This window comes from Scylla paramamosain, chromosome 1 (assembly GCF_035594125.1).
Source record: "Scylla paramamosain isolate STU-SP2022 chromosome 1, ASM3559412v1, whole genome shotgun sequence".
In the NCBI taxonomy this organism is placed as follows: domain Eukaryota; kingdom Metazoa; phylum Arthropoda; class Malacostraca; order Decapoda; family Portunidae; genus Scylla; species Scylla paramamosain.
The window spans coordinates 39,199,549-39,225,192 of NC_087151.1; the positions used below are offsets into that span (position 1 = coordinate 39,199,549).

At 39.7% G+C, this 25,644-nt stretch overlaps 2 protein-coding genes across 2 annotated transcripts in view; both read right to left on the reverse strand.

The window, feature by feature from the left end:
• Window positions 1–145: 145 nt before the first annotated feature.
• Window positions 146–11,434, reverse strand: LOC135105291 (flotillin-1-like). Its single transcript, XM_064013511.1, has 12 exons — window positions 11,225–11,434; window positions 7,569–7,644; window positions 7,253–7,343; window positions 6,707–6,850; window positions 5,921–6,040; window positions 4,746–4,961; window positions 4,088–4,168; window positions 3,062–3,168; window positions 2,838–2,943; window positions 2,508–2,612; window positions 2,198–2,362; window positions 146–1,533 (listed from the first exon to the last, which is right to left on the reverse strand). Exons 1-12 carry the CDS (start codon window positions 11,274–11,276, stop codon window positions 1,516–1,518), a joined length of 1,281 nt encoding a protein of 426 aa, XP_063869581.1. The 5' UTR covers window positions 11,277–11,434; the 3' UTR covers window positions 146–1,515.
• Window positions 11,435–13,078: 1,644 nt separating this feature from the next.
• Window positions 13,079–25,644, reverse strand: part of LOC135105323 (protein bric-a-brac 1-like) — a 24,176-nt gene continuing 11,610 nt past the window's right edge. Inside the window, exons 2-10 of the mRNA XM_064013513.1 lie at window positions 25,337–25,547; window positions 23,055–23,186; window positions 21,540–21,782; window positions 20,767–20,994; window positions 20,033–20,240; window positions 19,332–19,470; window positions 17,194–17,283; window positions 16,242–16,389; window positions 13,079–15,100 (exon numbers count right to left, since the gene is read on the reverse strand). Of these exons, the coding sequence (XP_063869583.1) occupies window positions 14,906–15,100; window positions 16,242–16,389; window positions 17,194–17,283; window positions 19,332–19,470; window positions 20,033–20,240; window positions 20,767–20,994; window positions 21,540–21,782; window positions 23,055–23,186; window positions 25,337–25,547 (1,594 nt within the window). The 3' untranslated portion in view covers window positions 13,079–14,905. The remainder of the gene's footprint in view (window positions 15,101–16,241; window positions 16,390–17,193; window positions 17,284–19,331; window positions 19,471–20,032; window positions 20,241–20,766; window positions 20,995–21,539; window positions 21,783–23,054; window positions 23,187–25,336; window positions 25,548–25,644) is intronic.

The following is a 25,644-nucleotide window of genomic DNA, read 5'->3' on the forward strand; positions in this document are numbered from 1 at the left end:
ATATCTGCTTATTAGATCAATACCTTAACCATACAGTCAAGTGATGTCACTCACTGTTGGCTGGAAAATATATTAAAAGTTGCAAATAACCTTACATACAACAAATTTGCTGCATTATGGGATTACTATAAAGGAAAGAAAACAATGAAGGACTACATTAACTATTTTCATAAATGTGAAGTCATACATATCTACTCATATCCATATGTGTACAATATGTAGCCATGCATGCATCATCTATGCATAAAAAACTCATTAGAAGTATAGTACAGTATAAAGATATGATGAAAATGCAAAATCTTTCACAATATGATAAAAATTCTCAGACACATGAAAGCTTGAGTCAACTTATCATAGTTTCTTGTGTAGTCATTAAAGTCAAAACAGGAAGGATGAGAAAAGATGAAAAGGAAACAAATAGTTACAAAATTTATCTGACATACAGATATGACCAAATCAATGAAGATTTCTCACTGAAGTGGCATAATGCACATGATAATATATCATATAATTTTGGCACCTTTAATATTTGCTTGCAATATGTGTATTGTATTGCACATTCATAGGGAACCAAGATTCTTCTTTATTTAGTTATGTACGTATATTTGCCTGTAGCTTCTGCTACACTGATATCAAAGTACAGAAGATAATCATGTATTTAGGTTAATTCAACCAATGGCCTGCTGGATATGCAGAGTTTCTAGATATGCGAAAGTTTGTTTTCCTGACCTTTTATAATTGAGAATTAACCCAAAATACAGAAACAATGTATTAAAGCACAATAAATGTATAATATCAAAGAATAAATTATACAAATGGTTAATACGTAACATTTGGTCTTATCCAATAATGTTAAAAATGCCTAACTCGCCAGATAACATCTCCAATACTTGCGACATGGCCAGGTTGGAATGCAGTGGATCTGTCGTAGCCATGACACCACCCATAATGCTGCCCCTGGCACTGCCCCTCATGATCCTGCCCACACTGACCCAGTTTCTCGCATTCTGCAGGATAATGTCTGCTTTGTTTGTGAGCACGATGAAGGTGCAGGTGTAGGAATAGGTGTAGACAATGTAGTAAAGAACTATGACGAGCTAGGATGGACTAAAAGTTTGTTAGTGAACTGTAACAGCATGTGATTAATCTTACACACGCAAAACACAAACAATGTCTCACCTCTAGTGACCAAGGGTTGTGCAAGCTTAACAGACATGTGAAAACTTAAATACCTATGTGCAGGAGTATCCAGTGTGCCCTAAGGGCAAAGTGAATCTTAAGCCCTTAGTGATGAAAAGTAGATGAGCAAACATGCTGGTAATTGTGAGTACTAAAAGAAGTGATGAGAGTATTAATTAGTCAGATTTTAGACCTTAACTATATCCAAATTGTACAAGTTGTACTAAATTATAGTACTATACAAAGCTAACAGGTTTACTAATAAAGTACATATTCTATCACCTGAAACATGGACATTACCACTGATTTCTCATTTAAGTACCTTCCTTGATGTCTTCATGCTGAACGAAGATTCTGCAAAAAGAAAGACAGCTGATGTAAAATCTTGAATAGTAATGAGCTTCATGAGTTAGCATAAAAAGATGGGGAAAACACCAGGAGACTGGACAACAGCTATCATTACATCAGATTAAATAGTGTAGTCTATTACATCCTCACAAGAACCAACAAGTCTGGTGCTGTATTCCTTTCCATCATTGAAGTCTATAAAAGGAAGGATAGGAGAAATACGAGTAGGAATTATAGATGTATAAGTCTTAGAGTTTGAAAGGTTTTTGGAAAAATTATAATTGAACAGGTGCAGATCATCACAGAATTTTGACTGATGAAGAGGTGGAATCATTTAGAAAGGAATGTGTGGGTCAGATATTTTCACTAAGGATAGCATTTGAAAAAAAAAATAAATAATCAAGAAAAAGAAAGCTTATGCTACATTCATGGGCCTTAGGAAAACATAACAGTGCTCTATTACACAACTGACAGGATAGAAATGCTAGTGTGCACTGAAGTTTCATGGTGTGGGAGGTTAATGAATACATCATGAATCAAATTTAAAAAAAAACTAAATATGCCCCATTCATAGAAAATTTTCTCAATCTTCCACAGCAAAACTATTTTTATTTCTTTACATCAGGCAACTCATCCACATACTGGGCTTTGTGCATAAAGCCATCCATACCTTCAAGAGATCAATGCCAGTCAGGTTCTTCACCATGGAAGGAACACTGCTGCTGATGTCCATGACTTCCTTGGTCAGTTTCTGGGCTCCAACACCAGAGTCACCAGAAGACACCATCTTGACACACTTGGCATTAGACAGGGCACTACTAATGCCATTAATCATCTGTTGAATATACACATGTTAGTATTTGATATACATGAACAAGTGATTTGCAATGAATAATAGCTATGTAAAACTAATAACTATTTTTTTTCTTTGTATCTATTCTTGGTCATGTCTGAGGTGAACAAAGCTACCAGACACACACCTTGGGCAAAGTCTCCAGATACATGCTGAGCAAGGCTGCATCTTCAAATTCCTTCCATGCCTCAGCTTTGTGGTGCATCTGTATAGCTTCAGCATTTGCCTTTGCCTTTATTATGGACAAAATAACATTTATTTACTAAGAATATGTCAATATTTCATATTTTCAGAAAGTATTCTGTATTCTACACAACAACGTCTGATCCAGCAATTAAAATCGCCAAGGTGAGTAAATTATAATTAACATAACAGGCTTTGAAAAAGTTCAATTTCATAATCTTGAATTTACTTTATGAAATTAGAAAGAATAGTATGTAAAATTAATTTCACATACCATTATGGCTGATGCCTCCGCTTCTCCCTTCAGCTGTTTTGCTTCAGCCGCTGCCTCAGCTTCCAGCAGTAGTTGCTGCTTCTTGGCAGTGGCAATGGTCTCCATCCTAATATAGTCAACATGTGTTTTAACACTACTTCAACACAGGCAAGCAAAATATTTATACAAGCACTTGCAATAGAACTTAATCTAGAAAAAAGGTGAATTTTGTTTATCATCAGCACCTGTATTTTTCTGCTTCTGCAGGCTGCTTAACTGATGACTCCAGCCTTTTCTCAGCTCTCTGAATTTCTTGTTCCTCCACCAAGATTTTTGCTTTCCTCTCCACCACCTGAAAAAATTGTGCAAATCACACTTCCTTTCCCTCACAAACCATCTCCTTAATTTTTCCAGTATTCCCATCAGTTTCTGATTCATACACACTTTCTGCAGTTCTCTTGAACTCTCTGCTAGTAAAACAGTGTCAATTACAAACAAACATGCTACTACAGCCTATCCCACTCCATTCTATTTTAGGTTTGCACCAACATTTCCTACTAGATCTTTCATCTCCCTCATAAAGCCATTCATAAAAACATTCACCACCACAGAGACATCACATATCTGTCTCACTCCTGCTCCTACAGTGAAAGTCCCTCCAAGCTTATTCTCCACCTTCATATAAGCACCTACATAAAAGAGCATTTCAAGTTAATTTGTAATTTTTTTTGCATCTAATACTTGATTTATTTCTAAACCTAAAACAATAATTATTGTTAAATGCTAGTCAATACAACAATTAAAGTTACAACTTCAAGAAAACCATCATCAAGAAAGCTATATAAAATAATTCACATCAGTTTATTCACACTTTTTTACTGGCTTAAAAATCTCTTGTAAGATGCTGCCCTTCAAAAGAAAACCCAGTCCTCTGTTACTACTGGCCCTCTTTTTTTTCAATACAGCACAAGGGAAATGACAGGAAGCATATGTAGCACTGGCACTGTATTCAAAGTATATCAATGACAAAATAATTTATGATAGGTTGGTATTATCATTATTTTTCTAATAATGCTGTGAATAGCTACACATGAATGTAATCTTGCAGTCTTGCATTACTGTGTAGGAAAAAATATCAAGTGATTTTGCAATGAAGTCAAAGACAGTCTTCAGTTTCCATGAGTGTGTGCCAGTCAGAGCTAAATACACATGCTACTAAGTCTCCACTTGTCACCTAAGATAGCACAATACAAAATTGTTTTCACACATACCTGAGTCTCCATTGCTTCTTCTTTGATTTTCTGCTTGACCTTGCAAGACTGCAGCTCAAAGGCCAAGTCAGTTTCTGCTTGCTGGAAAAATTAAGTCAGTATTTGTAAAGTCTGATTGAGACCAAATCCACAATATCTAATGATTCCTTCAGTAAGAAATGCAGTAGTGATTCCCTATGACTAATGTTCTCTTAATGAATTCTTGCATTACAAACTTTCATTGACTGAATTTATCACTGGTATACAGCAATACAATATAGCATGTATATCTTTTCTAGTTTTAGGTTCTTTGACATCTATCAAGAGGACTGTGTTAAGCAGCAACTTTGGTACTGGCAAAGAGATTGGAATTAATTATTCTTAAAAACATGCATTTCAACTGGCACTATAGCAAACAAACACTACAATGAATAAGGTCCTGGGCACCATTACTATAGACAGTCACCACTGTAATATCAATTAATTATGAATTAATAAACCTGGTAAAATCTATGAAAGGTGAACTGTACAATAGATTACGGGATTCTCATTCATGAGCCACAATACCAATGAAACCAGAGTGGAATGCTGACATGGTACATACATCCTCCATCTTTTTCTATACAAACATGCCTTTTACATAACATGACATCAGTAATAAATAATCATGAATCAGTACCCTTGCTCGAACTTCTTGATCATAGGCTGCCTTTTTTAGCTGGAAATCTCTTTGAGCTTTTGCAACCAGTGTGTCATTTGCAAACTTTGCTGCAAGTAGTTCCTCTGATGCTATACTTTTCTGAATTGTTGCATCTCTATTGGCCTCAGCCTCACCAATTCTTGCATCACGCTGAATCTCAGCTGTTCTTCCCTTTCCCAAAGCTGCTAGGTAACCCTGAAAATTAATAAAAATCAAGAGTAACATAAAACAAGAGGCAAAAAATGCATATCAGTCAAATCCATCAATACTTTACAGTAACCTAAAAGGTGGCCATGATAGAGTTTCAAAGACAGCAGCTAACCACCATAAGAATAGGCAGCTAGAAAATTAATTGCTGTGAATAGCAACTCCCAAAACAGAGAGATGCTTCATGATTTGTTGGGCTGATACACCTTAATTTCAATGTCCCACAGCCATGACCAGCAGTTTTCATACTAGCATCATCTCACACCCAAGGTGCCACTATCTAAGCCTACAATGAGTGGGACATTGAGGCTTTCTCTGTCATCCAAAACATACCTCAGAGGTGGACAGATAACCTGATAAATTACAGTAAATTAAAGTATTATAGGACACACAATATCTCCAAAATTCTAATGGACATCAGTGCATGGGTCCCTAAACTAGCCACACCACTGAAGCATTTTGGGAGGGTACAAAATACTGCTATCTGAAAGTATGCTGTGGTCTCTGGATTGGAGTAGGTGAGAGGTAGGAAACAGTCTCATTATGAAGGGGCAGGGGTAAACCAGGGTATGCTGTTAGACCTTGTTATGGATGGTGGCCAGCTGCACTATTCATGAGCTCCTGGGATGTCGTAAGGTGGTCAACAAAACTATCCCTTTCCACCAGGGGCCAAAGCAGCAGAGAGTATATATGATGTTTGTAAGAGTGTGTAGTGCTTTGTCTGGGCCATCCCACATGGGATGTCACTCCTGGTATATGTATACAGATAGATAAACCAATTAATGGTAGATTTTTCATATATGTGGTTGGCTCTATTATCTTCACCCTGGTACATAATAGGGGCTCACAGCATATAATACTCATTTGAAATTATTATCCACCCCTAATAATTGCTTGGATGATTTCTCTGAGAAAATAGGGGTTTAAAATTTATATGAAACTCTTACCATTTTGTCACTCAAATCTCTGATTGTGTATGATATGACATGAAGGCCAAGCTGGTAGAGGTCTTTGGAAGCTACCTCAAACACTCGCTGGTTAAACAGCTTCCGGTTCCTGTAGATATCCTGTGAATAAAAATACAGAAAATAACTTGCCAGTTGTCAGTAATTCATCTGTATCTTTCACTGCAGCATTATACTGACCTTTCAACCTGATCATTAAAAACAATGTAACAAGCAGACTAGTAGGGTGATTTGTATATTGTTAAGTGGCAGATGCTGGATAATAATGTGTGTAATGAGTGCATTCATATAGGGGAACAAGTGGGAAGTGAGGGTGTGAGAGGTGATGACTGAGCCTGCCGACACTGAGAAGGCAGAGAACAGGTGACTGTTTGACCTGTCACTGCTCCTGCCTACCTGCTTTCACCTGTACACCTGTTTGCCTTACTTAATTTATGTATTGGTGCTGCTTGTCTTTGGGAAATACAGCCAGAGAGCACAAATGGGCAGTTCTTCCTACTTCCTAGCTTTAGTGTAACAATATTAACTTTATTTCTAAAACTTCTAAAATTATTAAGCATTGTCTTCCTATTTAATAAATATAAAAATACCAGAGATAAATGAATACACTGGAAGATAAAACTAAATCATAAGGTCACACAAATACTGAAATTTACACACAATATTCAGAAAAAAAAAAAAAATCCAATTTAGGCCTTTTTGGTTTGGCCTCATTGACGAAGTGGTAGAACATGCATAACGTATAAATAAACAGATATTACTGTATACCTCAACTGTCATGGTGCCCATAATGCCTCGCTGGTGACCCTCCAAGGTTGCTGTGATGAGGCTCTCAATCTGACTCTCATTCTTGTCAAGGAAATGTTCACAAGCAGCTGCCAACACTTCTGGGTGCTGAGTGCTTATCTTGACCTGTGGACATTTTATAGACATGACAATGTTATAGAATAAAAAAAATAAATTTAGAATAATGAAAAAATAAAATAAATAAATATGATAAAAATAAAAATAAACATAATAAAGACTTGTCAAAACTTTTAAAAGCCATTACATAAAGAATGGTGCTTTATGACATAACACCAAAGGAATAGTTCCAAATAAGAAAATAATTCATTTATAGAGATCATGGAGAGATGGTTATATTACTTACATATGTATTGCCCTTTGGAATGACTCTAAATACGAAAATCTTAAAAATTACATGATACACATTCAGTAAAAGTTTTAAATGCCATTCCATCCAAAGAGATGCTTCTTTTTGAAACTACAACAAAAATTTGAGCTGACTTTCCAACAAAGAATCATGGATGTTACCTGAGCAACTCCTGAGACTTTGAGAGCCACACCCTGACTTGTATATACATCAGGTGAGTCTATTTGAATAGTCATCACATTCAGGGACAGTCTGCAACAGTACAATTTATATATATATATATATATATATATATATATATATATATATATATATATATATATATATATATATATATATATATATATAAACAAATAAAGAATACGTCCTAAAAATTTTTTTCTGACAGTTTCATAGCAACATGGTTTATCAAACACTCATTTCATAAATAAATAAGTTAAATGTATCGGCCTATTCTTTGGATTGTAACCCTCTTACCTGTTCCATCTCATGAGGCAGGGAACCACCAGTACCCGTCCTCCAGTGATCATGGCTGGAGGGCTGTACCCAATGCCTGGAGGCAAGAAAAGCTTGACTATCATGGATGTTCCATCACAGACAATGAGTATACCCCTATATGTATATATATTCTAATATGTCTGTGAATGATGGATCAAATTATCTCAAACAAGTCTGTTCCTCAGTTAGGAGGGCAAAGGCCATTATGTTTCAATAAAATTCTCAACTTTCCCACCACTAGCGGCTGAAGATTATTAAACAAAATAAATTCTCGTGTAGCACTTAGCTTTTAAAGTTCAAGAGCAGGAAAGCAATTCAAATGACACAGGAAGGAGATTTTAACCTATCAGATCCATTCCATTATACTACCTAAACCAACCCTTGCTGTGGAATGATTGACATAAAGCACCTGCTGCCTGTTACACCACATGACCCATCATGTTCTACATCAAAACTAAAATTTACTACGAGCTACATTTGTTCACTTCATGTCAACTAGTACTTAAAAAAACATCACCTCATACATTTCCTCTATGTAGTACATCAGATCTGTCTCCCTTTTAAAACACTGCCAAGGTGTCCTACACTATATATATACTCGTATATATATATATATATATATATATATATATATATATATATATATATATATATATATATATATATATATATATATATATATATTCATAACCCAATCCACGTAATTAATTTATTTGCAAGGCATACTATTGGGGGGAGAGAGAGAGAGAGAGAGAGAGAGAGAGAGAGAGAGAGAGAGAGAGAGAGAGAGAGAGAGAGAGAGAGAGAGAGAGAGAGAGAGAGAGAGAGAGAGAGAATTTGCGAAAGGTTACATACTCATGCTTTCTTGTAAATATAAACCCGTACATTGCATGCAAGTGGAAGACGATTGCAGTAAGTGGCTAAACTTTGGTGTGCTTACAGTACAACTGCTGAACTGGAAAACCTCATCTACAGGCAATCAATAATTTCAGTGTGAAAACTTTCCACAAAGAATGCTACAGACAACATCTCCATTGACAGCCATTATACGAATTTTCTATGAGCTGCAAGCATACACATAAGGCGCAAGCTGACAGAGCAGAGTTATGTAAGTAGCAATGTAGCTGCCAGCAGCACCTCCCATTCAGACCACTCCATCCATCCATCCCCACCCCTCCCAAAGTAGCACCGCCCTTCCTCCTTGCGCTATGTGGAGTATTGAGGTCGGCGATTTTTAGGCCAAGTGTTTATTTTGATCTTATTACCAAGTCGACATTTCTCCGCGAAGAGGAGACCTCAGACATGGCGTCACAAGCACACACTCCACTCGCAATAGCCCTCTGCCTTATGCATTCCACACATTATGTATCTCATTACAACACACACACACACACACACACATTGCATAAGTGAGTACCACACATCCACTTCAGTATATTCCTCTGTTTCGTTTGCACCAGATACGCTCAAAAGTGATATGAAGAGAGCCACCAAGTTTTAGGTTCAATTTAGTTAATTCCTCAATTTTTATGTAAACACTGAATCTACAAGCTATGGCAGCAGACCTTCTACGCACTCTAGCAGTCCCCTCCAAATTAAGGTCACTAGGGAGCGGGCCACACAAATAGCTCGCGTACTATACTGCATGCTATTTCAGCCGCTTCTTTCTACAATCTATGGCTCTGCTCAGAATGAGGCGAGAAATTATTCAAATTGCATTTGATATAAAAATAATAAAGTTTGGTGAGGCCTTTGTTATGCCGATGAAGCAGATAAACTGTTAGTAATAATGTTTATATTAATTATCAGTAACAATATAGAGTATGCATTTCAATCGACTGCAAAATATACCACAGAAGTGTCCCTCTTAAGAAATCTATCTTCTAATGACTAATAAACGTGTGTGTGTGTGTGTGTGTGTGTATATATATATATATATATATATATATATATATATATATATATATATATATATATATATATATATATATATTAAAAAGGAGGAAAAACATCTCTGGGTTTAACGTACTCCGTGACTATCGCTGTGTTGTGGTGCGAGAATACCGAGGCGAGAGCCATCCCATCCTCAAGGCCACGCCGCATACTGCCAAACACCACTACAGTTTTTATAGTTAGTACCAATTAACATTACTGTCGTGCTTATTGACGATACCAAAGTCTCATGAAGATTATGTGAATCAAACAGAAGAGTGAAGGATAATAGACTAAACACGTTAACTGAAAAATTTATGTAAGAATATGCTACATGGAATATATGGAAGCAGTCAGCCACGCAGTCGACTACCACAGCATGTACCCGAGCTTTGAGGGGTGCAAGGATGTATATCCCCATAAACAATAGGTAACTGTTATTGTTGAGCACAAAACCAGTTATGTGGAGATCTACAATAGTATGTGTAACTACGTTTGTGTCTTTCAAGAATTATGCCTGATGATAATATCAACGATCCATTTGTACGCCAAAGCTAAGTACTAATCTCACCAACATCAGCAACAGCAGCAGTAGCAAGTAAGTCAGAGATTAGTTGTGGAAAATTGTACCTACAATCACAATGCCTGTTTCTAGGAAGTAATGCGTCACCGAAGACGTCGAACCCGCTGACTGAGGGGCAGCAAGCCAAGCTCAAACTAGGAAATATATGGAGAGAGAGAGAGAGAGAGAGAGAGAGAGAGAGACTTTCACCAAGGTACGGTAGATTTACAAACTTTCACTAACACAGGTGGCTGGCATATACACTTGCTATGAGATTTTATATATATATATATATATATATATATATATATATATATATATATATATATATATATATATATATATATATATTTCTGCTGGCAGCCTATCCACCATTGTTACCCGTGAAGTACCAAAGCACATGAAGAGGACTTGTTGTATGGTGTTGACTGTATAAAGTATGCCAATGTGTACATACTACATAGCATGAATATGCCGCCAGGTACGTAAAACGTGCGATCTCAAACATAACCTCTCTCTCTCTCTCTCTCTCTCTCTCTCTCTCTCTCTCTCTCTCTCTCTCTCTCTCTCTCTCCATATATTTCCTAGTTTGAGCTAGGCTTGCCGCTCAGTCAGCGGGATCGGCGTCTTCGGTGACGCGTTACTTCCCAGAAACAGGCATTGCGATTGTAGGTACAATTTTCCACAACTAATCTCTGTCTTACCGCATCACTGGTATCACTATAGCTAATGCTACTGTTGTTAATCTTGGCGAGATTAGTATCTTAGCTTTGGCGTACAAATGAATTATTGTTAACGCGAGAAGCGGAAACGTGAATGTGCATTTTTTTTTTTCGAATGCAGCAAAAGATCAGTGGAATGTACAGTCGGTAGAAATGGTGTTCAAATAAGATAAACAAATAAATAAAATAAATTAATTGTTTTCAAAACAAAGTTAATATTGAAAGGCAGATCATGGTTTTCATTATATATCCTCCAAAAATACACACTTGACAACACAAAACTCCTAAACTTGTTACAAGTGTATTTTTCTTTGCCCGTTCCATGTGCTACTAATCACATGTGCTATTACTAAACTGTGCCAAACAAACATATTGTGCGCATCGCAAGAAATCACACAGGACATTATAAAATTACTCACCTGACACCACTAAGACCTCACTGGGTCCACAAGTGAGAAATATGGGTATCATCCTGTTAATTCACTGGCGTTAATGGAAAAAAAATGGAATTCTTGTTATCCTCTGTGGACCTTACGTACAACCCGTACTGGCTTCTGCGTCATACTGAATCAAAACATCCTCCGCCACAGCCTGCAGCGGCCCCGCCCAGCATGAGCCGTCTCATGTTTTCTCTTGCGTACGTTTTCTCTGGTAGTCATGGTTGTCTTCGGAAAGGGGTAACTCGTCTATACATCCAGTGCTTACAGTAGATTGGATCTTAAAGAATGTCCAGAGAGTACTGTGGTGGGTAGGTGCTATACTGCAGTCATAACTGCCTTCTGTTCGTAACAGTCTCGTACTGGTGCTCTTCTTTATCTCACAAATGTCTCATCTGATACTTCGTACAACGCATTTAAATTTGAGGATGAAATATTTATACGTGCGGTTGTATAAACAAAATCAATGATACCTCACAAACTAAGTATCTCTTCTCTTCAGAATTTGTTCTTAGAAATATTTATAAATTTGCAACTATCTACATTTTCTAGACAGTTAACCTTTATTTATTTTGTTTTATTTTATTTATTTATTTTATTTATTTATTTATTTATTTATTTTTTTCCCATGACCGGATACCCAGGATTGTAAGATGCCTTTAACCATGTATGTACAGGTGCAGACTCGACCTGCACATGGCTTAAACAGAAGGCAGAAGCTCACATTCCAGTGGTAGGCATGAATGGTTTATTAACCTTTTACCGTATCTCTTTCCCTCTTGCTTAAAGAAACGGTGCAGTGCACTCTTATTTCAAAAGACACCACTGACGGCAAAGGGAACGATTGAGTGGTTTAAACTTTCAGGTAATGTACTTTTGATTTTATTCAGTTGAAGTATGAAGTATTGTCCAAATAACAGATATGCTATTGTTATCAGCAGGCGAAGGTTCAAAGTACGATGATTAAGGTAAAATAAACAAATAAATAAATAAATAAAATAAGATAAAATAAAATAAAAGGCATTAAAAACATGAAACAAGATGATATGGCGCCATATACTAGCACTTGAGCTCAGTGTCAGCCACTCTTCAGTCAGAGCAGTCATTCCATCTCAGCACTGTTTACCCCTGTTCCCTCTCTCCGTGCCCCTGCTCCCACTGAAAGTCAACGTCAGACAGAGAAAGCGTGAGTTAACACCCCATCCCACCTATCATAGCTCACTGAAGGTTAAACTTGGACAGTGATGCCTTGTGTTAGCTGACTGACAGCGTTACTGCGCTCTATACACCCCGTGAACCAGCTGCCTTGTCTCCGTAGCGCTCTCTATAGATTGAACTGAACTGAGCTGATAGAAAAATAGTGAAGAATAAAGAGTTTGGACAAAAAGAAGAAAAAAAATAGGAAAATTAAAGAAAGTAGGAAATAAAGGTTTGTGGGCAGACCACATTGCTATTTTAAAATTTTGTTTATCTCTATTGGTTGTGAGCACGCAAGGTTCTTCGATGTTATTGTAATCTAGTGATAGGCATAATCACCTTGCCTAGAAGATTGCATTTTTTTTCTATAGATTGGATGAGAAGGTACTTTTATATATGGGAGGAGTTGTTGTTGTTGTTGTTGTTGTTGTTGTTGTTGATGATGTTGTTGTCGTCGTCGCCGTCGTTGTTGTTGTTGTTTGACGCATGGAAAGGAGAATGACAAAATCCTAACAGAGAGAGAGAGAGAGAGAGAGAGAGAGAGAGAGAGAGAGAGAGAGAGAGAGAGAGAGAGAGAGAGAGAGAGAATGCCAGTACACACATGTATCAGGAGAGGTAATTCATGAATAAGCTTCCATGTGGTTTTTCGAGATAAACTTTTATTTGCCACAAGAATCACAAAGCCAGAAACAAACAACAGAAAGCTGTAAAGAACATATTTTCAAACTTCACAGCACTTAACTGAAGGAAGCGTTCATCCAGCGGCTCCATCACAAGGAACACACAACTCTGGTAACATGACACGGAATTCATTCAGGTAACGATGCGCCGAGGCACGACATTCCCCACAATCAGTGAAAGGGGAACAGGTGACTCTCGTAACTCTACAGGATCAGTGACCCGTATCCTGAAGCGCTTTGCTCTCACATCACGACACTTCAAAGGTCACAAAGATAATTAGTCGGGTTCTCAAGAGTGCTTCTCCTACTAATAATGTAGAAATTTTGTTAATCTGCCACTAATACCATAGCAAAACACCCTTAAAAAAACTTGCGTAACTTCAAGTAGAAGCTTTTGAAAGTAATCGAGGTGTGGGCAGAAGTGTTTCAGAATATGGTGCAATATACGACACGACCCATACTTCAAGATGTTTAAAAAATACAATAAAGGATTTAGCGCAAAAGAACATTACTTCTGGTGATATTCTTCAACACTAATGCGAGACGTAAAATTGTACAAGGAAACAGTGTGGTAAGGAAGGTCAAGCATCATCCCATAACACGACAGATATCACTTCTCCGCATTATTTTTTGTTGCACTGAATGGCGCAGCACTTCTCCATGTCTGCTCTGAATGGCACTTGCCTTCGAAAACTATTAATTGTAATGGATTATGAATACCGTCATCGACAATAGCAATCAGTTATATGTCTGATAATACTGAGATCTGTTACAAAACAACCACTGTAAGCATTACATATACATATTCATCACCGCGGAGCATTACACAACACTTCACATCCAGACGGTAAACACGTCGGGTACACCTCATCACCTAATCTAGTCCCATGCTATGGCAACCTAACATTACTTCACTAACCCTAAATTCTTATAGTATTGCACATATATATCGATCACTTGACCATAAAATCCAATTAAATGAGAGCAGACAGCGCTTCACTTATGTATTGCAGTCTCCACCTCCCTCCAGCCACCTGGAAGAGTCCGCACACCACTAACGAAAACATCTGCATATCATTCGCGTCACACCTGGAACACTAAGAGTACTGTGGCCCGCTGGTCACAGTGGCTTTATAAGTAAACATACAATAGTAATACGAGAACAAAAGCTTCGTGGGGAGATCATCGTTGAGCAATGGCGGCGGGGCACCCGAAACGAAAGTGTGGAGTAGCGAACAAGGGAGAGTAAAGGGGTAAGTTACGGTGAGAGAAAGTTAAGGGAGGACTAAATAAAAGTGCAAAGGGTACTCATGGGAATGCTGTGAAATGGTACAGAAAACGCATATACCGAGAGAGCAAAATTTGACATCATGATGGATGAAAATGGAAGGAAAAGTCAAGGAAAATCCAGTGAAGTGAGTCATAGGGCGCCACTCATCTGTGAATGCTCGCCAAGGCCTCATTACCTCGGCATTACTTAAATATATCTAAACATTTACCATCAAAACATACATAGCTTCTCCAAAATGGAGGAGGAGCATCTTGCATGGCCTCAGTATGTGTCGTCACCACCCAGGACCTGTTTCCCGTTCCCTATTTTACTTACTTGATAAATGTAAGCATGGAAATCGACTAATCGTTTATTCTTATTATCAAAAGACTAGGACAGGACTCATCGAGTAAGGACGCCTTGGTTATCTAGTCCTCAGAGGAAAACATCTTGAGGAATACTTGAGCAGAGGTCGCGAGGGGCGTGGCCACGAGATGAAGGAAGGTCCCGCACCACTCAGTACAACTCTGAGTGTGAGGTTTTCCTGAAGAAGGAGATATAGGGTTCGTAGAGAAGGCTATGAGGCAACTGCGCCATGTCACGGAACAACGGGTTGCTGTAGATATTCTCCAAGGCCGTTGCTTGCGCTGACGTAACAGAAGACGTAGGGGGAGCCAGGTTGGAGGGCGGGAGGATGCTGGACAAGGTGTTCTGCAAGGACACACAAAAATAACATTAGAGAACATTTTAGACAAGCACAAACAACCAGTAACCATCGATATCAGTTTTAAGGGAATCATTCGCGTTACACCACTTAACAAAATGAAGAGGATTTTTTGCATTGAGAAGTTTTGTGTTTCATGTGAACTGCACGAACAGTTTAACAGTTCTGCGGGCTATAGCTTTACTTGTTTTCCAAACCAACACAGGCTTCTAGGAGAACTCGGAACGTCTTACTATCACCCACAGCACCAGATATTCGTACTAGCAAGATCAAATTTCTACCAAGAAAAGAAATGGGGACGAGAGCAACAAAAAAATGCATATATTCGTACACACGTACGCATGTACGTTAGGTACGTAGGTTAAGAGGGGACCTGATAGAAGTCTTTAAGTGGTATAAGGGTTATAACAAGGGAGATGTAAGCAAAATTCTTATGATCAGCAACCAAGGTAGAACAAGAAATAACGGGTTCAAGCTTGAAAAATTTAGGTTTAGGAAGGAGATAGGAAAAAATTGGTTCTCAAATAGAGTGGTAGATGAGTGGAACGGACTCAGTAATCATGTAGTTAGTGCCAGGACACTAGAGAGCTTTAAGAGAAGATTAGACAAGTTTATGGATGGGGATAACAGATGGAAATAGGTAGGTGTGTTTCATACAGGGACTGCCACGTGTAAGCCTGGTCGCTTCTTGCAGCTTCCCTTATTTCTTATGTTCTTATGTTCTTATGTAACACACACACACACACACACACACACACACACACACACACACACACACACACACACACACACACACACACACTTAAAGGTAAGGCTGGAAAGAATAATTCTGTGAGACCTACACTCTCACTCTTAAACGATTTGTTCTCTCATCAGGAGTATTTTCAATGGTCACACATATAATTAATCGAATTTTCGTGGGTATTTCCCCATGGATGATGCTGAACTATCACTAAAATCATAAATAAAAAAAAAAAAAAACTTTGAAAATCACAATGACTCCTGTAAGAGCAGTCGAGATAGGATGTTAAAACGTTTGAGAATACGGTCCATAGTGAGGAGCAGGCATCTTAATTAAGGTAATGGATGAATATTGGCAGTGAACATTGGCAACCAGTTCCTTCTCACCTGCTCACTGGAGACCTCGCCCTCAGAGCTGGCTTGCGTCAGGTCGTAGTATCGCATCCTCTGTTCAATCTCTGGATCATTTGTATTGAATCTGTAGATGAGCTTCGTGCCGTCGATGTGGAAGAGGATGCCACGCTTGTAGTACGTCCTGGGGAGGATTAAACGAGGAATTAGTGAGTTGAGCAAAAAAAAAAAAAAAAAAAAATCCACATCCACCTAGAAAGATTGTGTCGAGATTCACATGGAGCAGGGGAATATGAAGTGCGCAAATGGTGGTCAAGGGGAGTGTTCGAAGGTGTACAAGTAATGCATGTGATAAGATAACAAAAACTGAGAAATATATGAAAAAAGAAGTGAGAAATACGATAGATAGGGTTTAGCATGGCACTGTGGAACATGTATGTAGGTACGTAAACATATATCGGAGGTCTGCAGATGCAAGTTTGTCCCACATCTACGTTGCACCTGCAGTACTACCCACATCCATAACCACACCGCATATGCAAGCTTTCATTATTTTTATTATTACATTTTACTGGTACAAATCCCACACCTACTCCTCACCAGCAAAGTTTGTCCGCGTCTTACAAGCACAATGCTCTTTTAATGCATTATTTAGTGGCATGAACACTCACCTCATGACTTTTAAGTGAAATGAGAGCGTCTGGCATGGCCTTAGTATGTGTCGTCACCACCCAGGACCTGTTTCTCGTTCCCTATTTTACCCACTTGATAAATGTAAAAATGGAAATCGACTTATCGTTTATTCTAATCATCAAAAGACTAGGACGGAAAATAGTTGAAAGAAGCCGTGAGAGAGAGAGAGAGAGAGAGAGAGAGAGAGAGAGAGAGAGAGAGAGAGAGAGAGAGAGAGAGAGAGAGAGAAATTATGAGGCATGGATTTGATGGTTTTCAGTACCACTATCGCCACCGCCATATTCACTTGACTTACCTCATGCCTCGCGACATCTTCTCATAGTTCATGTTCTGATTTTTCCGCGCCATGCCCCACAGCTGGGCCACCATGTCCGACTCCATAATCCTGCGGGGACACCGAGACTCAGACTCAGACTCATTGCAAGTAATGAAATGGCAACTCACATAATTGTAACTTATACAGAACTCGGTAACTGATACTGTAATCCTAGTAGCCTTAGCATTATGTGCCTTGATCGGCGCTGAAAATATAAGTGCACACACACACACACACACACACACACACATCATCACCACCACCACCGCCGTCACCACCATCGCTACACAGAAAGGCATGGCTAATTATGTAGTGTAATACTTTTCCTGCTTTGATGTTATCACAACCACCACCACTATCACCACCAACACTGCCATCACTACCATCATCAACGTTATTTCCGCTATCCCAACCACCAAAGTAGGTGATATATATATATATATATATATATATATATATATATATATATATATATATATATATATATATATATATATATATATATATATATATATATATATATATATATATATATATATATATATATATATATATATATATATATATATATATATATATATATATATATATATATATATGTGTGTGTGTGTGTGTGTGTGTGTGTGTGTGTGTGTGTGTGTGTGTGTGTGTGTGTGCGTATTTTTTTTTTTTTTTTTCATATTAAATAGGACATTAATTTACGCATCATTCACCTTAAAAATATAAAATCTTACTATCTTACTAGAGTGCTTCATTTTCTCTTGCACCTTATGACTTTTATCTACATAATCTACAGTCTTATACTTTCTATAGTTCTTAAGGCTGAAAGCATCACACATGATTGTTTTAAATTCACCTTTTTTTTTCTTTAATGTTCTATTTCGATTCTGTACATATATTTATTTATACATTTATCTTATCATGTCTCTTTGCTGCTGTCGCCTCTTTTTCAACACATGCGCGCCCCTGAATGTTATTGCAGCTGTAAGTAAAATAAAGCTTTAGGGCGATGATGCAAGCCAAGCTGTACACCCCTTTCACTCATCCTCTTTCCATGTTTTCTCATTACTATCATCCACTTCCTTCCCTCGTTTCCCGTTCCTTTGTCTTGTGACTTTCTTTGTTCTTTTTACATTCTTTTGACTTCCTTCACTTCAATAAATAATCTTTTCCTACACTCTCTCTCTCTCTCTCTCTCTCTCTCTCTCTCTCTCTCTCTCTCTCTCTCTCTCTCTCTCTCTCTCTCTCTCTCTCTCTCTCTCTCAATGCTGTTAACTCATCTTCATCTAGAAACTCATTTTGTTTTGTCTGACATTTATTTTTTATTTTTTCCATTCCACTCTTATCCTTCGCAAACTCTATCTATCTCCTCTAATTAATCATTATCTCCTCTCTTTAACCACCCTGCCGTGAGAAGGCACCTTGTCGCGGTGGCGGGGCTTGAAGTGTGGGAGGCGGTGCCACATTCTTTGATGGCTCACATGTCACTAGAAGGTTAGGTGCCCGTCGGCTGCGAGGACCAAGCGCTCCCACTTTCTGTACCATATGACACCGATGTTGCGGCGCCTTCCCCTTTTTTAACCAATCCATTAATTTTTTTAACAGCCATCGCCTTTTCATAACATTTCCTGTCTCTCCTTTTACTGTTCTATTTTTGCTTCTATGTAACCTGATTGTCTTCCATTCACTCCAACTTTCCTTTCTTCCTTCTTTTATTCTGATTTAATTCACAATCCTCGTATTATCATCGTAATCATCACCGTCATCCTCCTCCTCCTCCTCCTCCTCATCATCATCATCATCATCATCATCATCTTCATCATCATCATCGTCTTCATTCTCCTTCACTCCTCTCCGTCGGCCACCGGTCTGTTCCAATTCCAGGTATCCATTACAAAATATCTTACCTCTTTATCTATTTCCCTGTCTGATCTTCCTTGATTTCTCATTCCTATTAGTTTGATTAACTTTATCTTTTCTTTACCTGACTAGTCCTGTTCTTATCCACGTCTTGCACTATTATTCTTTTATAGCCAAAATATTCCTAACTTCAGCCCTTTTTTTTTTTATTGTTCCTTATGACTTTCCCATTCCTTATCCTCTGTCTCGGCTCTTACCTGAAGACACCACCAGCCCTGTCAAGCCAGCGGATGTACATGGGTGTGTAGAGAGGATTGTGCAGCAGATCCAGCAGGAACCTCCACAGCAGCACACGAGAACCGGAGCTCCCACCAAGGACTCCGCTACTGCCGGGCTCTGTGGCCAAGAAAGTGAGTGTGATGTAAGTAAGGTTAGGTTAGGGTTAGGTGCTTGAATACTTAAGGATGTTGATTTGAAAAGACATGTTGCAAATCCAATTAGAAAATTTGATTAGTATATATTGAAGAATCTATCATTGCACTACAACAACGATTACAATTTTTCCTCCTCCTCCTCCTTCTCTTCTTCTTCCTCTTCCTCTTCCTTCTCCTCTTCTTCCTCCTCCTCCTCCTCCTCCTTCTCCTCCTCCTCCTTCTCCTCCTACTCCTCCCTCCTCCTCCTCCTCCTCCTCCTCCTCCTTCTCCTTCTCCTCCTCCTCCTCCTCCTATTACTACTACTACTACTACTACTACTACTACTACATCTACAACTACATCTACAACTACTACTACAACAGCAACTATTACTACTACTACTACTACTACCACTACTACTACTACTACTACTACTACTACTACTACTACTACTACTACTACTACTCTCTCCCTCTCTCTCTCTCTCTCTCTCTCTCTCTCTCTCTCTCTCTCTCTCTCTCTCTCTCTCTCTCTCTCTCTCTCACCGGGTCTGGCAGTGGGTGTGGAGGGCGTGGTGGGCGTGGAGGGCATGGAAGACTCTTTGACGGTACGGTTCACGGGAGTTGGAATCTGGGAAGCAGGAGACTGACTGCGGGAGATCGTGTCCTGCTGGGGCGAGGGAGGGCGGGAGGAGGAGCGTGACGGCGGTTGAAGCAGGCGAGAAGATGGCACTATACTCAGCCCTGGTGAGTCCTGGAAGATGATTGGTGATGAAGGCAAGACAAACGAACGAAGGAAAAAAAAATCAATCATTCGTCACCGGAAATGCATACGTACAAGAGCTATAAGACTACAATTATAGGAAGATCAGGATCGCATAAAAGATATGCTGGAGAGACAAAAATCAAAGTACGTATACAAATTCTGCGAGATATGAAAAGACAAAATAAGAAAATAAAAGTAAAGAGAATTTTTGGGAAGGCAGTTACAAAGACGAAACGTCCCACTCACAAATGAACAGAACTGAAGGATAGAAAACAACTGTGACGGCCCCAAGAGTAACCAAGAGTAACTGTACGTCACATTATGAGAGATCACAGACAATGAGGAGGGAGAGAAATACAGATATAGAGAGACAGAGAGACAGAGAGAAGGATTAGGCAAGAGAAACAGTTTGCCACATGATAAGAAGGAACACAAGCAATGAGATGAGAGAGACAAAGAAAAGACTGGTGCAACATGTGATGCGTAAGGACTAGTGAAACATTCTGTAACTTACCTGGTCTTTGTTGTCATCTGCAGAAGGGCTTGAACCTTGCAGAGAAAAAGACTCCCCGACGCTCTGTGGCGGAGCGGAATTAGGGGGGCTTCCAGGGGTGCTCTTGAAGAAGAGAGAAGATGCCAGGGTGGGCGGTGCTGAGGCTGGGGGGATGTAATAAGGCGAGGGGTTGGAGTGGGGCCTCCTTTCGCTATCCATGGGTAAGGGTTCCACCTTCATCTTCTTGCTCTGAAAGTTTGTTATCACGTTGATCAAGATAAACCAAAATTGAGATCTGATTATACTACTACTGCTGCTGTTGCTGCTGCTGCTGGTGCTACTACTACCACTACTACTACTACTACTACTACTACTACTACTACTACTTCTACTACTACTACTGATACTACTACTACTACTACTACTACTACTACTACTACTACTACTACTACTACTACTATTACTGCTACTACTACTACTACTACTACTACTACTACTACTACTACTACTACTACTACTACTACTACTACTGCTACCTTCTTGTATACCTGAAGGCGTGGGCCAAAGGCACAAAATTAGGAAATAGAAAGATCCCGTTACGTTGCTGGTTGCAAAAAAAATTAAAAAGAAAGGAGATATTAAGAAAAAAAATAAAGTTACTCTGCTACTACTACTATTACTACTACTACTACTACTGCTACTACTACTGCTACTACTACTACTACTACTACTACTACTACTACTACTACTACTACTACTACTACTACTACACACACACACACACACACACATACCTGTCCTTCCTTGTCTGAAGGTGACATGTTTCTTTTCAAGTTGGCGGGAGCATCAGAGCATCCATGAGGCGTGGGCGTGACGGAGGAGGAGCGATGCAGGTGCTGAGGGAAGGAAAATCTGGTGATGGGCGAGCTTGGACGGAACAGCCTCGGGTGGAGGGCAGCGAGGGTGGCGAGGGAGGGCGAGCTGCGTCCTTCAGCGAGGGTGATCTTCAAGCCTCGAATCTCCAAGTCCTCTGCCAACTGTGAGGGTGTTGAGGAGTGCGTTAGCTGACCTGTCCTGGGGTGTGTGGTGGGGGCGAGGGGGGTCGAGGTGTGTGTGTGTGTGTGTGTGTGTGTGTGTGTGTGTGTGTGTGTGTGTGTGTGTGTTTGTTTGTTTGTATGATTAAGATTCTTAAATTTTACATAAATACTTTCTCTCTCTCTCTCTCTCTCTCTCTCTCTCTCTCTCTCTCTCTCTCTCTCTCTCTCTCTCTCTCTCTCTCTCTCTCTTTCTCTACTCGAGTACTTATGTCACCTCACTCAGAACACATGGCAGCTGGAGGAATCAGAGGAGAGCGCTATATCTCCTACCGAGAACTTACTGAGAACTAGGACCCAACCCCTAAGCAGTATCCACACTACAATAAACTCAGTATATGAATTTTACATACATGGTTTCTTGGTTGGTAATAGGGATTTATATTTTCATGTTGCAGAGTGCACATGTATTCCCTATTGTTTTGTTTCGCTTAAGATGTGGGGTGAGCGGAACTTGAGTTAGTACTTCTTATCTAATTTCCTGTGAGTAATCTTTCTGTACGTCCGTCTCTCTCTGTTCTGCGGATGTTTGCTTGTCGTTTTAATCACTCTGCTTTATCAGGTTCTCACTTGGACAACAACAACGTAAGGATGATAAAGATACAGATTGATAAGAACACAAATGTCACTAAATAGAACAAAAGAACAAGGGATCTTGAAAATAACATGCCAGTCGATTTTTTTTTTTTTTCATGATATTTTCAATGTACCGTCATTGCCTTTAATATGTTTGCTAAACTCGAGATAAATCGCAGCTGCTTCATAGAAAGAGAACAACGCGAGAAAGAGCATGTCAATTTATAATGTATTTTCTTATCGTCGAATTGTCGTCGTTCCTTTCCTATTAACATCTTGCCCTTCCATCTTATCATGAGCTAACTCATATGCATAAACTCTTTGGGCTCTCATGAAAAACTAATAAAAAATAAAAAATAATGATCAACTGGTTTGTCACGATTTTTTCTTTTACTGATATTGCAGATCGTTGTTGAACTATCAAAAACCATGAAAACAGTTTTGAAAATCTTTCTCAGTAATTTCATCAGAGCCTGTTAACAAAAATAGAGTCAAGGCACTGTATCGTAAGAGCCTCCTAAAGTAACCGAGCCTTTTAAAAGTAATCGAACCTGTTAAAACCCACAGTAACGTCAAAGCCCCCTAAAAGTTACTGAGACAAGGCACTGGAACACCTGAGAATACGGCCCTAATACATACCTGAAGAACGTGCTGCAAGTCGTGGGAGTGCAGAGTGACGGTGCCCGTGTAGCAGAAGGACACAAGATAGCGGAGGTGGCGAGGGTGGGCCGTCTTGATGACAATCACGGGATGCTGGCTGGTGGGCAGACCCTGTGGGAGACGAGACGCTGAAGAACATAGGGAAGAGGGAATAGGAGGTGTTTCGTCTTCGTTTTATAGGCTGCAGATCTATTTGAGAGACTAGTACGTACAAAATTAAGACCCTAAAAAGTTTTGGATGATTGTGAAAAAATCAGGACAGAGAGAATAGGGGTTTCTTTTTTTTCTTTTTTAACATAGGCTACAAAACTATTTGAGAGACTGTAGTACAAGGATAAAAGCCTAGAAAGTTGTAAATGGTTATGGAAAAAGTATCCAACAGTGAAAAGGATAAAGAAGATGGAGGACGAGGAAGGACGTAGATATACTCGTCTTCCTTGCTTCATGTTCTCAGTTGGCGCTCTCTCCGCTCACAAGACAAGATAGCGGGCAAGATCTATATTTTTGCTATCGACGATGGAAGAGCGAGAATTCGTGAGGCAGTTTGCTACAGGTAGAGGGAGATGAGAGAGGTGAAGGAAGCTGAGGAGAGGCGTGTATACTCGTATAGGTACCTGTCCTGTCATTTCTCAGCTGGATGGATAAAAGAAAAATTATGTTCTCAGCACGCCAGTCAATTTAACCGAGGAAAGCTGAAGACAAAAAAGTTGAAGTTGTTTTTTGACAAGAACGTAAGACAGTGGAAGACACTTACTGGATATTGAGAGTGGAGGTGATGGAGGAGAAGGAGGAGGAGGAGGAATTCTTGATACAGTTAGGTATAAAAATGGAAAGCTGCAAGAGAGAGAGAGAGAGAGAGAGAGAGAGAGAGAGAGAGAGAGAGAGAGAGAGAGAGGCTAAGCTAAGACGCCATTAGTTTAGTTGGTTTCAAAGCGTCGCCTCATATTTCCTGTTTTCAAGAGCTAGGTTTCCGCTGAGTCGCTTGTTTCCTGTTCAAGAAGAGCACGCCCCCTGTCTTATTTCCTTCTTTCTGTCCGCTTTGTTTAACTTCTTCACTTGGAATCTGTCAATTTAACCCCTTTACTGTGTTACTTGATTTACGGTCGCTCTGTCTTACTGCCAACTCCTCTGTTTATCAAGCTTCTGTTTATTTTTCCCGTTACTCTGTTGATTTCATAAAACGCACTGTGATAATTTAACTTATTCTAAGCTTAAACAACTGTGATCATCAGTTGTGTTTTACGTCTTGGGTTTCAGTGCTGGAGTCACTGTTGGCGTCACTGTTCGTCTTCCTGCCCAGCTTCACCTTATCTATGTTCCTATCTAGGGTACCAGTGACTTGTGCTGCCATCTAGAGCCGTCCATCTCCACTTAACCAGACCCCCGATGCGGAGGACGCGCCACGGAATGAAAAAGACTCCAGGATGTAAAGCTTGAAATCAACAACTCGTATGTGGACCGTGCCAAGAAATCTGCTGTCACATGGCAAAAGTCGAAAAAAAGGTTGAATTATTTAGAATTGTAAGAACCATAGAGCTCATTATTCTACAAAGGAATTACAGTTACCTAATTTCTACGCTCAAGTGAGGCTGGCCAAGAGAAACTGATGCTTGGAAAAAGAAAAATATTCCTCCCAAATTATGAGTGCCAGTCGAGTACACGGATCTAGTTACGTGATGTCTCAATATACTGTAGTTTGGTTGAAAAAAAAAAAAGAAAGAAAAGGAGTCAGAGTTCCAAAGGTTTTGTGGTTAAAGGAGATAAGTGGGTAAGAGTAAGAGCTCCCGCGAACCCTGGTGGAGATTGGCCTGTTATCAGCATCAGAGCCCGTTCAACCTGTCTTCCTGACACCGCGTATACGAGTACAGGTGTTCGCCAGACCTATCACTCGCTTCATGGACACAGAGGAGTACTTTATCGATAGTGTGTACCTGTTGAACGACTCTCTCTCTCTCTCTCTCTCTCTCTCTCTCTCTCTCTCTCTCTCTCTCTCTCTCTCTCTCTCTCTCTCTCTCTCATACACATGGTCCAGTAGATAGAGTGACGCTCTTAGAAACAATGAGTGTTGGACGCCAGCGTTCAAATCCGACTAGGGACTTAAATAAATAGATAAATAAATAGATAAAATTACCTGCGGACGTGCGCACCAAACATCATTCTGTCTTGACTCTCTCTCTCTCTCTCTCTACACACACACACACACACACACACACACACACACACACACACACACACACACACACACACACATGCACAATTACCTGCAGAATCTGGCAGAAGAAGGGGCTGGCCGCGGCGAGCACCAGCCTGTGGGAGGGGATGGAGGCGCCCTTGGTCACCACTGTCACGTCGGACGAGGCCTCGTTATCCTCCAGGCTGGTCACCATGTTGGTCAGCTGGCTCCCGTGACCCTCCCATCGCAGCTGGTACTCCTCGTCCCCCTCGCTGTCCCTGGACGGTGGCGTGGACCATCTAGGGGTATTGGTGAGGGAGTTACGGGCGGTGGTGAGGGAGGAGGAAGAGGAGTAGGAGAAGAAGGGTAAAAGAGAAGGGCTAATACGGAGAGAGA

Coding starts and splice junctions, on each gene's coding strand:
- LOC135105291 (XM_064013511.1), bottom strand. CDS start 11,276: ATGATACCCATATTTCTCACTTGTGGACCCAGTGAGGTCTTAGTGGTG. Junction 6,041..6,706: donor TGGGCACCATGACAGTTGAG/GTATACAGTAAT, acceptor TTTTATTCACAG/GATATCTACAGGAACCGGAA. Junction 3,169..4,087: donor AAGAAGCAATGGAGACTCAG/GTATGTGTGAAA, acceptor CAATTTTTTCAG/GTGGTGGAGAGGAAAGCAAA.